This window comes from Staurois parvus, unplaced genomic scaffold (genome assembly GCF_062004578.1).
Source record: "Staurois parvus isolate SC_StPar_1 unplaced genomic scaffold, SC_StPar_1.0 ptg000135l, whole genome shotgun sequence".
NCBI lineage: Eukaryota > Metazoa > Chordata > Amphibia > Anura > Ranidae > Staurois > Staurois parvus.
In genome coordinates, this window is record NW_028317931.1 from 6,381,686 (window position 1) to 6,395,787 (window position 14,102).

At 42.1% G+C, this 14,102-nt stretch overlaps 1 protein-coding gene across 1 annotated transcript; it reads left to right on the forward strand.

Moving 5' to 3' along the window:
• Positions 1 to 273: 273 nt before the first annotated feature.
• On the forward strand, positions 274 to 6,104 carry LOC149466012 (nicotinamide N-methyltransferase-like). Its single transcript, XM_089673092.1, has 3 exons — positions 274 to 513; positions 2,677 to 2,884; positions 4,653 to 6,104. The coding sequence occupies exons 1-3, from the start codon at positions 363 to 365 to the stop codon at positions 5,089 to 5,091; spliced, it is 798 nt and encodes a 265-aa protein (XP_089529218.1). The 5' UTR covers positions 274 to 362; the 3' UTR covers positions 5,092 to 6,104.
• Positions 6,105 to 14,102: the final 7,998 nt, after the last annotated feature.

Genomic DNA, 14,102 nt, shown 5'->3' on the forward strand with positions numbered 1-14,102 from the left:
TTTTTTTTTTTAATACGAGCCTTTAGTATTACTTTAATCTCTGACAGAACTTTCTGATTGGCTGTTCGCTGTGGCAAAAGCATTGCTCCACATTCCTGGCTTCCTCCCAAGGTACAGCTATCTCCCCAGGCATTACCTGGCTTCGGGCATCAATAGTGACTTTCGCAATGGGACATAATAATTTACCTAGAGCGGTGTTTGTCCCATTTTAACCTGTCATTCATCTCACGAAGCTTTCTGTGTATATTAATATATATATATAGTTTCTCATATATTTCAAAGAATTTTATTTTCCACTCAGTAACAGTGCAGCTGCATTTATAGAACCGAGCTACCTTGACTTTCCTGGAGAGGAGATCAGCATGGAGACCCCATACACACCATCTCAAACCTACATTGATGACTTTGACCCTATAACCTATTACAGAACCTACTATCACCCCGAAGAAGGAACATTGGTTGGAGAATGGGTTAGTTTTGCATTGCGGAATTTTCATGAAATTTTCACTTCAGGTAAACAAGGTTTTTTTTGTATATAAAGGGTAGGATAGAGTTACCCTAGGTTCACAGCTAAGCGTTTTCTGTGGCGTTTCGCGTTTTACAGAAACGCAATACAGTCCATTTAACATGATAAGTTGCATTTTTGATTCTATGGACTTCAATTTAAATGCTGCAGAGAAGCATGTATTGTGTTTTTGTTGCTTTTTGCATTTTAAATCTGCCTGCAACAAGAAAAATAAAAATAAAATCAAAAATGAGGCAAAAGTGGAAAACCCCACTGCAGAAACGGCTCAAACGCAACCTGCATAGGTGTGAACCTAGCCTTAGGTCCTATTCACACTTTGTGACTTGGAATCGCAGGCAGAATTGTGTGACCACTTGATCCAGGGAATATCTGATTGCCTCTCGGTGGATCAGGAAGGAATTTTTTCCCCTGCAGGAGCAAATTGGACCATGCTTTGCTGGGTTTTTTGCCTTCCTCTGGAGTGTGAGTGTAGGATTATAACTTTTTTTTTTTAATGGTTGAACTGGATGGACTTTTGTCTTTTTTCAGCCAGACTAACTATGTAACTATGTAATTATGTAACTATGTAACCACTTGCCCTCCTGAGGATTTACCCCCCTTCCTGACCAGGCTATTTTTTGCGATACGGCTCTGCGTTACTTTAACTGACAATTGCGCGGTCATGCAATGCTGCACCCAAATTAAATTTATGTCCTTTTTTTCCCCACAAATAGAGCTTTCTTTCAGTGGTAGTTGCTTGACTCTGCATTTTTCTAATTTTTAGAAAGACTGATAATTTTGATAACAAAATAATATTTTTTACTTTTTGCTATTAAACATGTACAGTAAAAAAATGTTAAAAATCTAATTTCGTCAAATTTAGGTCAAAATGTATTCTACGACGTGTTTGCTAAAAAAAATCCCAATACGTGTAAATTAATTGGTTTACGTGAAAGTTATAGCGTTTACAAATGGCGGTATAGATACTGGGATTTTTCTTTTTTTTTATACTAGTAATGGCGGCGATCAGCGACTTATAGCAGAACTGTGGGACTGCGGCAGGCATTCTGACACTGGGGGGGAACTGACTAACTGCCACTGACATCCCCAGTAGCACTAATACAGTGATCAGTGGTAATACAAAGCACTGAGACACTGTACTAATGACACGGGGCAGGAAGGGGTTAACATCTGGGGCAATCAAAGGGTTAACTGTGTGCTGTTTTTGTATGTGTGCTGTGTGTGTGCATTACTGTGTAAGCACATTGCTTTGTATGGCTCTACTGTCAGTGTTCCTCGGCCATCGCCGGGTGCTGACAGGGAATCTCTGTCCAGGACACAGTGATCGACAGCCATAGCCGCCAATGGTGGCGTGGGAGGACGGCACGCGTGTGCCCCCCCTACCCGGAAATACAAAATCACGTATATGTGAACCGGTCAATACCATATGTGAACCGGTTTCATACCATCTATGGCCAGCTAAAGGTTCACTGTTTATTATACAAACCCCAACTGACTACAACTGGGGTTGCCACCTCCTCCCTTTAAAACCCGAACACATATTAATTACACGGGTTCTGTGGCTGATTTAATGCAGATAAGGCACCAATTGAGTTTAATTACCACCTTAATCAGCCACAGAACCCGTGTAATTAATATGTGTTTGGTTTAAAAGGGATGAGGTGGCAACCCTAGTTGTAGTCAGTTGCCACTGGCAAAAATTGCATGTAAAAATCTGACATGCTAGTCATACCCAAGTTGATTGTTGGATCAACTTGGGTACAATCAACCTGCCCATAGATAGTTATTTAAATCTTGGCCAGTCCCTGCTGAACCGGTCAAGATTCATACCATCTATGGCCAGCTTAAGGTTCTCTGTTTATTATACAAACCCCAACTGATTACAACTGGGGTTGCCACCTCATCCCTTTAAAACTGAACACACATTAATTACACGGGTTCTGTGGCTGATTAAGGTGGTAATTAAACTCACTTGGTGCCTTATCTGCATGAAATTAGCCTCAGAACCCGTGTAATTAATATGTGTTCGGTTTGAAAGGCAACCCTAACTACAACACAGATACAAGTATTCTATTTATTATACACAGTGTTGTCTTGTGTCATCTACACTTCTAAAGGAAAGATCCATTGTATGTTTTTCGTCCTCTAAGGTGGTGTTAAAGGAGACCTTCTAATTGACTTTGGAGCTGGACCCACAATTTATCAGCTTCTCTCAGCTTGTGAAGCTTTCAACAATATCATCACTTCTGACTTTCTTGAGCAAAACAGAGCACAGCTACAGAAGTGGCTGAGGAAGGATCCCGATGCATTGGACTGGACTCCAATTGTTAAGATGGTGTGTGAGCTGGAAGGTAATAGGTAAGTTACAAGTGTGTGATAGGTGTGACTATGAAAATGTGTGACTATCTGTATGCATCATACCATAATTTACTTTACTAAAGCTGCCAGACCTCCACTTCCAGAGATGGGAGTAACTGCAGTAATGTAGAATCCATGTCACCATATTATTGCTATAGAGAATCTTGATACCAGATTCCTAAAGGACAATGCTATGGCGGCAACTAAACATGCATAAAAACTTTCTGGAAGGAATTAAACTTAGAATCTAGATGAAGGTTAAAGTGATATTAAAGGCAATTAAAAAAATAAACATGCCATGCTTACCTGCTCTTTAGTGGTTTTCCACAGAGCAGCCCCAATCCTCCTCTTCTCGGATACCCCACCTGTGCCTTTCTTCTATGTATACACAAATGTTTTCACCATTCATTTCTATTTTAACCATTTCCCACCTGTCCACTGTACATAAATGGCCAAGCAGGACAAGCATCATTCTGGGAGGATGTGCCCATACATCCTATGCATTGTGTGAGAAATATCCTATTAAACTGACAACTTTGTGTAAAAAAAGCAATTTTCTTTTTGCATTTTTCAAAAACTTGTGGCAAAACAATGAAGTCTTCAAAAGACTCACCACGTGTCTTAGAAAATACCTTGGGGAGGTTGCTTTCCAAAATGTGGTCATTTTGTGGGTGTTGTTTGCACTGTCCTGGTGCTCAAGGGCCTCCACAAATGTGATAAGTAGTCATAAAATTTGATGCACAATTTATGCCACTTTAAGCATGTAAAGATTTTGGGCCCCTCTATGTGACTAGGGCCTGTGAAAAAAGTCTCACACATGTGATATCCCCATACTCAGGTAGAGTAGCAGAATTTGTCTTAAGGTATAATTCTAAGTCTGCCTATGATGTGTATTAGAAATATCTTATTAATTAAGAACTTCATGTGAAAAAATATATTTTATTTTCCTTCCTAATTTTCAGAAAACTTGTGGTGGAAAATTACATTTCAAAAGCCTCATTATGCCTTTCAGAAAATACACTGGGGTGTTTGCTTTCCAAAATGTGGTTATTTTGTGGGTGTTTCCACTATTGTGGTGCTCCAAGCCTCTAAAAATGTGATTGTCATTCAATTAGATGCATTGTTTATGCTCTTTGAAAGCCTTGGATTCTGGGCCCCACCATGCATCTAGGCTGTGAAAAAGTCTCACACATGTGGTATCCCCATACTGAGGAAACATAGCAGAATGTGTTTTGGGGTGCAGTTATAAGTATTTCTATGCTTTGTGTGACACATAACTTTCACACAGACTAAATAATGTACACTAATTAGGGTTATTTTACCAAAGAAATGTATCAGAATACATTTTGATCCAAAAGAGAACTGTGTTTTCTTTCCAAATGTTCTGGAAAACTTTCTGGAAAATACTGTATACCTTCCCTGTGTGGGGTAAAGATGCATTTGTATGCTTTAATCTCCACCAAGTAACAGGCCTTTTGTTATGTACTATTATTATTATTATTATACAGGATTTACATAGCGCCAACAGTTTGCTCAATGCTTTACAATATAACGGGAGACAATACAGCAACAATACAGTTCAATACAAGAGGGAAAGGAGGGCCTGATCCTATAAAATTCACTTAATATTGTTATGATTATTTACAGTAGGTATGTATAATAGATTTGATGGGATGCTCTGTAGTAGTTTCACAAGTTGGATTATGTTGGCTTTAAATGTTTGCAATCATAACATTGATAAAAAATAATCTATAGTGTGTTCTTTCAGTGACAGTGAGAGCTGTAAGAGAAAGGAAGAAAAACTGAGAAGAACAGTGACAAAAATTCTGAAATGTGATGCTCTGAAGAAGAAGCCATATGACCCGGTGGAGATGCCTCAAGCGGATTGCCTGATTAGTTGCCTCTGCTTAGAAGCACCCTGCAAAGATGTAGAATCCTTCACCCAAATTGTGAGGAATTTTAAGGACCTCATTAAACCAGGAGGTCACATAATAATTCAGAGTGCGCTCAACTGTTCCTACTATTATGTTGGCCCAAAAAAGTTCTCTTGTCTGGCCATTACTAAGGAAGAACTTGAAAAGGCATTTAAGGAGGCTGGCTATGAAATAGTGAAACTAATGGTCATTCCATTATCTGAAAAGTCAAGGTTGGACATCAGTAATCAGGAAGACTATTACTTTCTCCATGCCCGTAAGCCATGTTCATAGGGCAAATGACCTTATAAAGTATACAGTATATACCCAGGTCCTAATCGGTAATTTCTCCTGTTGCTTTCAAAATGTATTGTAGAGCAAAGCTGGGGAGACATCATAGATCAATTAATTGTTATTCCAAGTTTAAATGTATTAAAATTTTAATTATTAATTAAACATAAATTAATAAACATAATTATTTGTAAAACAAATAATGAAAGGCATTAATACCACTTCAAGTTGGCCCACACTTGCCTGCAATCCACAGCTAGGTGCCTGTCCAGCTCACCACTGAGCAATATATATCAACTAAACAATTTATGACCACATGAGCCAGAATTAGATGCAAACTACATACGGGGCAGCAAGATCTCTCCTGCCTTTCATGCTGAATAGTGCTGAACAGGGGCGGACTGACAACTCATGGGGCCCCCGGGCAATAGGGGATCATGGGGGCCCCCGTTCCCTTGCCCAAACTCAAAAAAGCCTATGAAAAAGGTGCCAGGGGCATCTCATGGGGCCCCCTACTGACCCCGGGCACTCGGGCAGTGCCCGAGTTTCCAAATGGTCAGTCTGCCCCTGGTGCTGAATAATGCTAACTCATACAGTTAGCATTTCAACATCTAACAGTATCTAACAGTATCCACATCTCCAAATAGTTACACAAATTGACCTTAATATATTGGTATTTTAAGGGATACCACAATAAAGCCAGGTACACACAAACTGAAATTTGATCCGTATGTGGCCCTCCCTGTTTGACAACCTGCATTCAATCAGCCACTGGCAGCAGCACTGATCAGTGTATTCTGCCAGTAGAGGAGTGCCCACTGTCCCAATACAATAGCACAGCGGTGGAGATTCCTGCATCCACCTTGCTTGTGTGGATGCAGGTATTTGTTAGGTTTTTTTGTTCAGCCACTGGTTGTACCCAGCTTTATTCATGTACTATTTCTAAAAGAATGTTTTTATGCTTATATTGAAAGTAAAAGATAAAATTGTACTTCATAATAAAAAGTATCAACAGATTTCACTGGTTATGTACATCTTTTGCGTTGTGTTTTTTATCCAGTATTCCCATGATTTACGCAAGTACATGCAGATGAATATACCATCTGCTCTATCTGTACATACAGATGAATCCTGACCAATGATTGTTGTTGCTGCTTTAGAAATGATGGCATATAAAACATGGGAAACCATAGATTTAGTAATTGTATACACCTGTGTCCAATAATTTTAATAATTTAATTATTTGGGAAATGTGGGATTGACGGTCAGCATAAAAATAGGAACACATATTTTTCTATTGTTTATGTATATTAAGCCTTGCTGGTTTCTATACAGTGCTATGTCTCAGTATTTTTATTATCTTCCATTGAGGGACACAGGAAAGTAGTAATTCTTAGACACTTGGGTTATACTGCTGCCTTTCAGAGATTTGGACACTGGAAAAAAAAAAAAAAGTTAAGGCTAACCTCAAATAATCCCTCTTCCAACTTTCATGCCTCAGTTTTTCTTCATTTACAGTAAGACAAACCACAGATGGTTTTCCTTCTATAGTCTCTGATATAAGATTTGCTCAGTGTGCTAAAAATCCTTTTTGTATTTTATTTTGGTATTTTTTGTGTTGGGGTGGTTGTGTGTGTTTGATGTGTGTTTTTTTGTTTTGTTTTTTTGCTTTGGAACACACCTGCTTGCTCGTGCTGTCCACCCTCCTAGGATTTGAGTATTGTGGACATGCATCGCTGGATTTTAGTCTATTGATCATTTCATCTCCAGCTGTGTCTGTTTGCCCCTTATTGACACTATGGGGTTGCTTTACTAAAGCTGGAGAGTACAAAATTGGGCGCAGCTGTGCATGGGAGCCAATCAGCTTCTAACTTCAGCTTGTTCAATTAAGCTTTGACAATAAAACCTGGAAGCTGATTGGTTTCTATGCAGAGCATTGCCAGATTTTGCACTAGTGTTAGTAAAGCAAACCCATATGTCCACAATATTACAATAAGAGTACACCATTTTTGTAACAGAGATTGGCATAGAGTGGGGCTAGCCAGAGAGTGATCAGATTTAGAATCCTTTAATAATCCCAGAGCAAAATTAAGTGGATGAAGCGCTATGACTGGCGCAATAAAATAAGTGCAGCTATGAAAGTCTTAAAGCAAAAAGTGTTCATAAGGTGGTGAAGGTCTGACATACACTGGTCAGAATACAGTGTTACAGATGGGTCCTATTGCACAGGTGGTGTCAGATTATTGCATGTGACTTTATCCGTACGGGAGATTAATAAAAATGCACACTCACCAGATGCGCATAATTAAAGCGCATTGTGTTGAACAGTATATTAATCAAGAATCTTCAGGAAGCCCCCTTTAGAAAGAACAGACAGCGTGGGAAAAGAGTCCCTCCTCTGAATATGAAACTTCTCTGCAACCGTAATTCCACTGGGTTTCTGGGAATCATTAGTAGTATAACACTTCATTAGCTTCATGTCTTTCATAATGGACAGTTTCAAACATCAGTCTTAGCTGATGCTCCTGAAGATTTGATAGTGCTTCCATGCCATGGTGGTATGAGTAAACGATCTCCAGATCCTCGATTTATTTGCAATTAAAATAAATATATCCAATATCTTCATTGAAAGCCATATGTGACCCCCATATATATATATATATATATATATATATATATATATATATATATACACACACACACACACACACATATATATATATATATATATATATATATACACACACATATATATATATATATATATATATATATATATATATATGTGTGTGTGTATGTGTGTATAGATAGATAGATAGATGAAAGCTATTTAGGACATGAACACTCATCTCCATTTCCATTTCATAGTGCAGGATTGTAATTCAAAAATGTAGGGATGCCTAAAGTTACTGTGGTCTCTGATATAAGATCTGCTCAGCGTGCTATGACCCCCGGTTCACATCTCTGAAGCCGTGTGGGCCGCATTTTGCATGGGCACAAGAGCCCATTCATTTGAATGGACACACAGGGAAGAAGTCCCTGCACTTCTTTTGAAAACGCAGCCTGCACGGGAACCTCGGTTCCCAGTACGGCTGCGTTTTCCAGTGCGGGCGGCGTGCCATTAGAAATAATGGCACCTGCCCGTGGGTCCGCAATTCTCTGTGCGGGTGGTGCGGGTGCACGGATCTGCATGCGGATCTGCAGTGGCACCACCCGCACAGATGTGAACCTAGGGTAACCCCCTTGTATTTTATTTATTTGGGTGTTTTGTTTGGGAACACACCCGGTTGCACGCATCGATGGATGCTGGTGCAGGTGAGGTGCATGTCTCTTTATGTAGGATGCAGATAACTGACTCCAACTTGTCAAACAAACCTATCAATCCAGGACAGTCACCGTGTTCCAAAACTTCTTGCTCAATATGTTGAATTTTGCTCAATATGTTGAATTTACTCCAAGTATAACAATTGCACAATTGAGGGTCCCCAGTCTTCATCAGATGCATGCGTGTGGATGCTCAGAACTGTTATGCAATTGTTTTACTTGAAATAAATTCAACATATTAAGCAAGGAGTTTTGGAATGTGATAACTTTTCAGGATTGATATACTATATATATATTTCCTGTCTCATGTCCACATACCAATGGGTTGCTCTGTTTCTAACCCTGGAATAGAACCACCCTCACTACAGCATAAGACACCTCTAAGGACCCCCCATCCTCCCCTGTTCCTTTCCTTACATAGACAATATATATATTTACATACAATGGTCAAAAAAATTAAAGGAACACTATGAAAACTCATCAGCTCTTAAAAGGGAAAAATATCTTGCTGGATATCTATACTTATATGGGCTGGGAAAAGTGTTAGGAACGTAAGGATGCCCCATTGTTTGACGGAAATGAAACTTATCAACCTACAGAAGGCTGAATTCAAAGACTCCCGAAAATGAAAGTGAAAAAATTAAGCAATAGGCTAATCCATTTTGCTGAAATTTCATTGCAGCAACACAAAATGGTCCTCAGTAGTTTGTGTGGCCCCCATTTGCTTTTATGCATTCCTGACAATGTCGGGGCATGCTCCTAATGAGACGACAGATGGTGTCCTGCGGTATTTCCTCCCAGATCTGGACCAGGGCATCACAGAGCTCCTGAACAGTCTGAGGTACAACCTGGCGGCGTCAGATGGACCGAAGCATGATGTAAGGGAATTCCGGTGAGACGGCTGGTGAATAGACGTGCGCATGTACACAGAAATGCACGATCACGCACACGCACGTGCACACGCACGGTGAAGATTGGCGCCAGACGGACTATTTAAGAGGTGCCTCTGCATGTGCTGAGGGCTGATTGGTCTTCAGCTGTTCCCCGTTTCCTGCTCGTTCCTGTGTGTGATTTCCTTGTTGCTGACCCGGCTTGTTCCTGACCTGACTCTGATTCCTCTCCTGATTGATACTGGTTCCTGACTTCGGCTCTGCTCCTGACTTTGGCTTGCTTCTGATTTGGTACCTCGCTGTCCGCCCGTTGTTGACCCTGGCTATTCCTTTGACACTGCTCCTGTCTCCTATCCCTGCTTTCTGCCTTGCTCTTGTGCACACCTGGCGATCCACCATACCAGCTCTGCATACTACTACTGTGCCTGAATCGGAGGTTCATCAGTCTTCCAAAGTCTCCAACTGCAAGAGCTGCAAACAACATCTGCTGGTGCTCTTGTCCCCCTCTGTTTCACTTCCAGCGGGGTCAGGGCTAGTGACACAAGTGAGGCCGACCTCATCATTTCAGTCTCCAATCAGGTACGTGACACATGATATCCCACAGGTGTTCTATTGGATTTTGGTCAGGTGAGCGTAAGTATCAATGGTATAAATTTCTTCATCCTCCAGAACTGCCTGCATACTCTTGCCACATGAAGCCGGGCATTGTCGTGCACCAGGAGGAACCCAGGACCCACTGCACTGCACCAGGTCTTTTCGTCCCTCCATAGATATGCCTCTCCAGACCACCACTGACCCACCACCAAAACGGTCATGTAGAACGATGTTACAGTCAGCATAACATTCTCCATGGCTTCTTCAGACCCTTTCACATCTGTCACATGTGCTCAGGGTGAACCTCGATTGGCATTTGCCATTGAACACCAGAATTGGCAGGTCCACCACTGGCACCCTGTGCTTTTCACAGATGAGAGCAGGTTCATCCTGAGCACATGTGACAGACGTGAAAGGGTCTGGAGAAGACGTGGAGAACATTATGTTGCCTGTAACATCATTCAGCATGACTGTTTTGGTGGTGGGTCAGTGATGGTCTGGGGAGGCATATCCATGGAGGGACGCACAGACCTCTACAGGCTAGACAATGGCACCCTGACTGCCATTAGGTATTGTAATGAAATCCTTGGACCCATTGTCAGACCCTACACTGGTGCAGTGGGTCCTGGGTTCCTCCTGGTGCACGACAATTTCTGGCCTCATGTAGCGAGAGTATGTAGGCAGTTCCTGGAGGATGAAGGAATTGATACCATTGCATGGCCCCCATGCTCGCCTGACCTAAATCCAATAGAACACCTGTGGGATATCATGTTTTGGTGTCTTTGAATTCAGTCCTCTGTAGGTTGATAATTGTAATTTCCATCAAACCATAGGGCATCCTTATGTTCCTAACACATTACCCAGTCCATATCAGTATAGAAATCCAGCAAGAAATTTTTCCCCATTGAGATCTAATGTTTTTTCAAAGTGTTCCTTTTACTTTTTTTGAGCAGTGTATTTACCTACTCTGTGCAATGGTTTTGCACAGAGAGGCCCTGAACCTCCTCTTCTGGGGTCCCCTGCCAGAGGTCTAGGCTCCTCCTCTTCTGCACCTGCCACAATAGGGAGCCTTATACTTTTTGTGGCACATGTTTGGGCTCCATCCTGAGCCATGCTGTGTGCCTATTGCCACACACAGCTCAGCTCAGCCCCACCTCCCCTCCCTCACAAGTTTTTATTGAAAGCCACAACTGGCAATGACACCTGTTACTGCCTCCATGTCCAGTGAGGAGAGAGAGAAAGAGCAGTGCTGTTGTTCTTGGGCACAGCGCTGGATCAAGATCGGGCTCAGGTAATTATTTAGAGGGGCTAGGGAGGAACTGACCTTGAAAATGTTTTTTACTTATTGCATTCTCTGCAATAAAACCTTAAGCATTTATAACCACTTTAAATTTGGTGACCACACTTAATAGGGGTGCCTTGAGTTGAGGTGTGGCTTCTGCATGTATCTGAAAATGTATGCACCCAAACATCTGTTGTGACTTAAGTAATTGTAACAGATTAGTATTAGTTTGCGTGTGTGTATTGAGAAAAAAAAGGGCTGTATTAAAGGGCAACCCCAGGCAAAAAATGTATTGGTTTTGTACCATGTGTTTATGGCTTCAATCTCTAGCTCTACTTTCACTTTAAATATTTTATTTGGGCCAAGCTGGTCCAAACTAGCTACACTTCGGTGCCCACTGGGCATGCTCTATAAACTGTAGCCTAGGCTGCTTACATCAACTCCACCCTTACACCCCCCCCCCAACAGCACTCTAGCCCTCCATTACATCACCACCCCCATAATAGTGTGCTCTGCCCCTTCACATCAACCCCCCCCCCTTCCCGAACATCACTGCCTCCTTCACATCTTCACCCCCCCACCCTCCACAGCCTGTCTTTATGCCCCCCCCTTTACTCTCCCACCTAACATAGAGCTGAAAGCAGGAGGCAGGACAGTAATGGGTGGAGGGTGGGAGGCACAGCAGCACTGGATGGAGGGTGCCAGGTTTAACTTGGTTCCTAGGACTGACCTGGGGTGGGCGTGTTAAAGGTTAATGTTAGCACAACTGCAACATTTTCATAGGTTTCCATATTTTTTTTTTTTTTAATTCTGAATGACATTTACAGAACTGTTTCATGTTTATTCAGAAGATTGAAGATAAAGGGGAATTGGCCTTTTTTCCAGATTTACTTATTTAGTAAATATCATTAATATTTTCTGATCTGTTTCCTCTTGCAGCTCTGTGCCTTGACCTTGCTGTATTTCTCCTGCCCTGACCTTTGCTTGCCTGACCTCTCTCCTGAATGCCCCCTATTGGATTTGACCTGCTGTTGCTGACCTGGCGTGTGACCCGACCATTCTATGCCCGCTGCCTTGTACCTTGCCGTCCTCTCTGTTACCGACCCGGCCCGTCTGACCTTGCTCATCCATCCATCCATCCCGTGCAGTGGGGTCTGCTGACCTCCTCGTATCAGACTCTTCCCCGTGGGAGCCCTTGGCGCATACCACTACCACTGACGGACGCACCCAGTAGCCACAACCTGGTCTCAGGGGGCTTCAAGTCCATCCCCACCATCAGGGGCCCTGGTGAACAAGCACCCTGGGACTTAGACTCCGTGCGCTGGGGACGCCTATTCAGTGGAGAGCTAGTGTTACCGCCAGGCAGTCCCTTACAGGCTATGTATAGGCAGTATATAATCGCATCTGATTACTTCTGCTGGTGAGGTGGACCACACATAATTCAATCCTGTATATCCTAAAACAATAGCTTGGGAACATTTGACCAGAAGATACTGTATAATAGCCTAAAATAAGCAGTCAGAAGTAAAAATAGTCTAAAACCATAGCCTAAGATCATTCCGCCAGAGGAGAAGGTATCTTAAAGGATAAGTTCACCTTTTAGAAAAAAAAATAATAAATGCACATTTTTTTTTTGCAGGTAAAAAAAATGTGCATTCATTATTTTTGTCTACAGGAGCCTGTAAACCATTGCACCAGAGATCAGTAGATAGCTAATGCCATGCAGGTCTCCTGCAGACCTGTCAGAATATCTGCTTGTTATATGGGATGTACAATCAAGCTGACAGGAAGAACAAATGAACTGCCAGTTCACTGATGACTACAAGCTGACAGCCGCTACGGCTGTTGGGACTTGTAGTCTCTGATGACTGTGGATGAGTGAGGCGGCTGTGTGGGCGGAGCCCGGCACGGCCACTTTTTTTTTCTTTAATTTGACAGCTAGCAAGGGAGGAGAAGATCCTCCGCTAGCTGCCAAAGCGGGGATTGGGGGAGAGTGGGGGCCGAATATGGGTGTAACATGTTACGAAAGGTGAATTTATCCTTTATACATCTGATTTTGTCCTATGCTTACAACAGCTGGTTAACCTCCAAAGAGTTAATGCACACGTGGTTTTGTTGGACTTTTGTTTATTGTATTTACCAACATACAGAAAACTGTAGCCCCCTCTACTGTGCTACTAGAATAGTCTATTGTAGGTAAAATCATTGTGTATGACTCATGGTAGCTGTGTGAGTTTGATTGAGGTTGGGTTATTGTAGGTCAGTTGGATAACTTAACAGTTTGCAGCTCTATCGCCTCCTCCCAACTCTGGAGGACCATGGAACTTTATGGAAGTCAGTAAGCAAGAAGGGGTGGAGACTAAATCTGCATGTTTATGGGGGTCCTGCCAATCCCAGGTTTGGAGGCCCTGGTAGAGTGGTGGACTGGCCCACAAATATGATAAAGTCAGGCTGACAGGGGAGTTGGGTGGAAGATGGAGTGCTGAGGAGACTGTTGGTTGGATATAGGAGTGATCAGTAGTGATCGCTCACTGTATCTACTGAAGGAAAGGAAGGGGGCTAGACCAGTGATGTAGGTCCGTACGCTGTACGAACCTGGCAATGAAAGGGTTAAATACAGTAAAAGGGGGTGGGTGTTGGAAAGAGCCCTATGTCTGTACTGGGACCAAAACCCATAGAGCTGCACCAGACTGATCTTAATAGCCATTACTATATCCATGTATTAAAACTTGCAAATGACCATTTAAGTACATTGATCCAGATGATTTTTCATGATTATTGTACTACATACAGTAACTGCAGTTATGGTGTGTGTGTTTTTTCTTTCTATCTTCTTGACAAGGGTGTCAATGATGGTTTTCTGCACAACTGTCAGGTCAGCAGTCTTTCCCATGATTGTGATTCCTACTGAACCAGACTGAGAG

Bases quoted from the DNA above. Each gene is read 5' to 3' on its own strand.
- LOC149466012 (XM_089673092.1), top strand. From the start codon at position 363: ATGGAGACCCCATACACACCATCTCAAACCTACATTGATGACTTTGAC. The intron at 514-2,676 runs GTAAACAAGGTT...TCGTCCTCTAAG, and splicing joins TCATGAAATTTTCACTTCAG to GTGGTGTTAAAGGAGACCTT. The intron at 2,885-4,652 runs GTAAGTTACAAG...GTGTTCTTTCAG, and splicing joins TGTGAGCTGGAAGGTAATAG to TGACAGTGAGAGCTGTAAGA.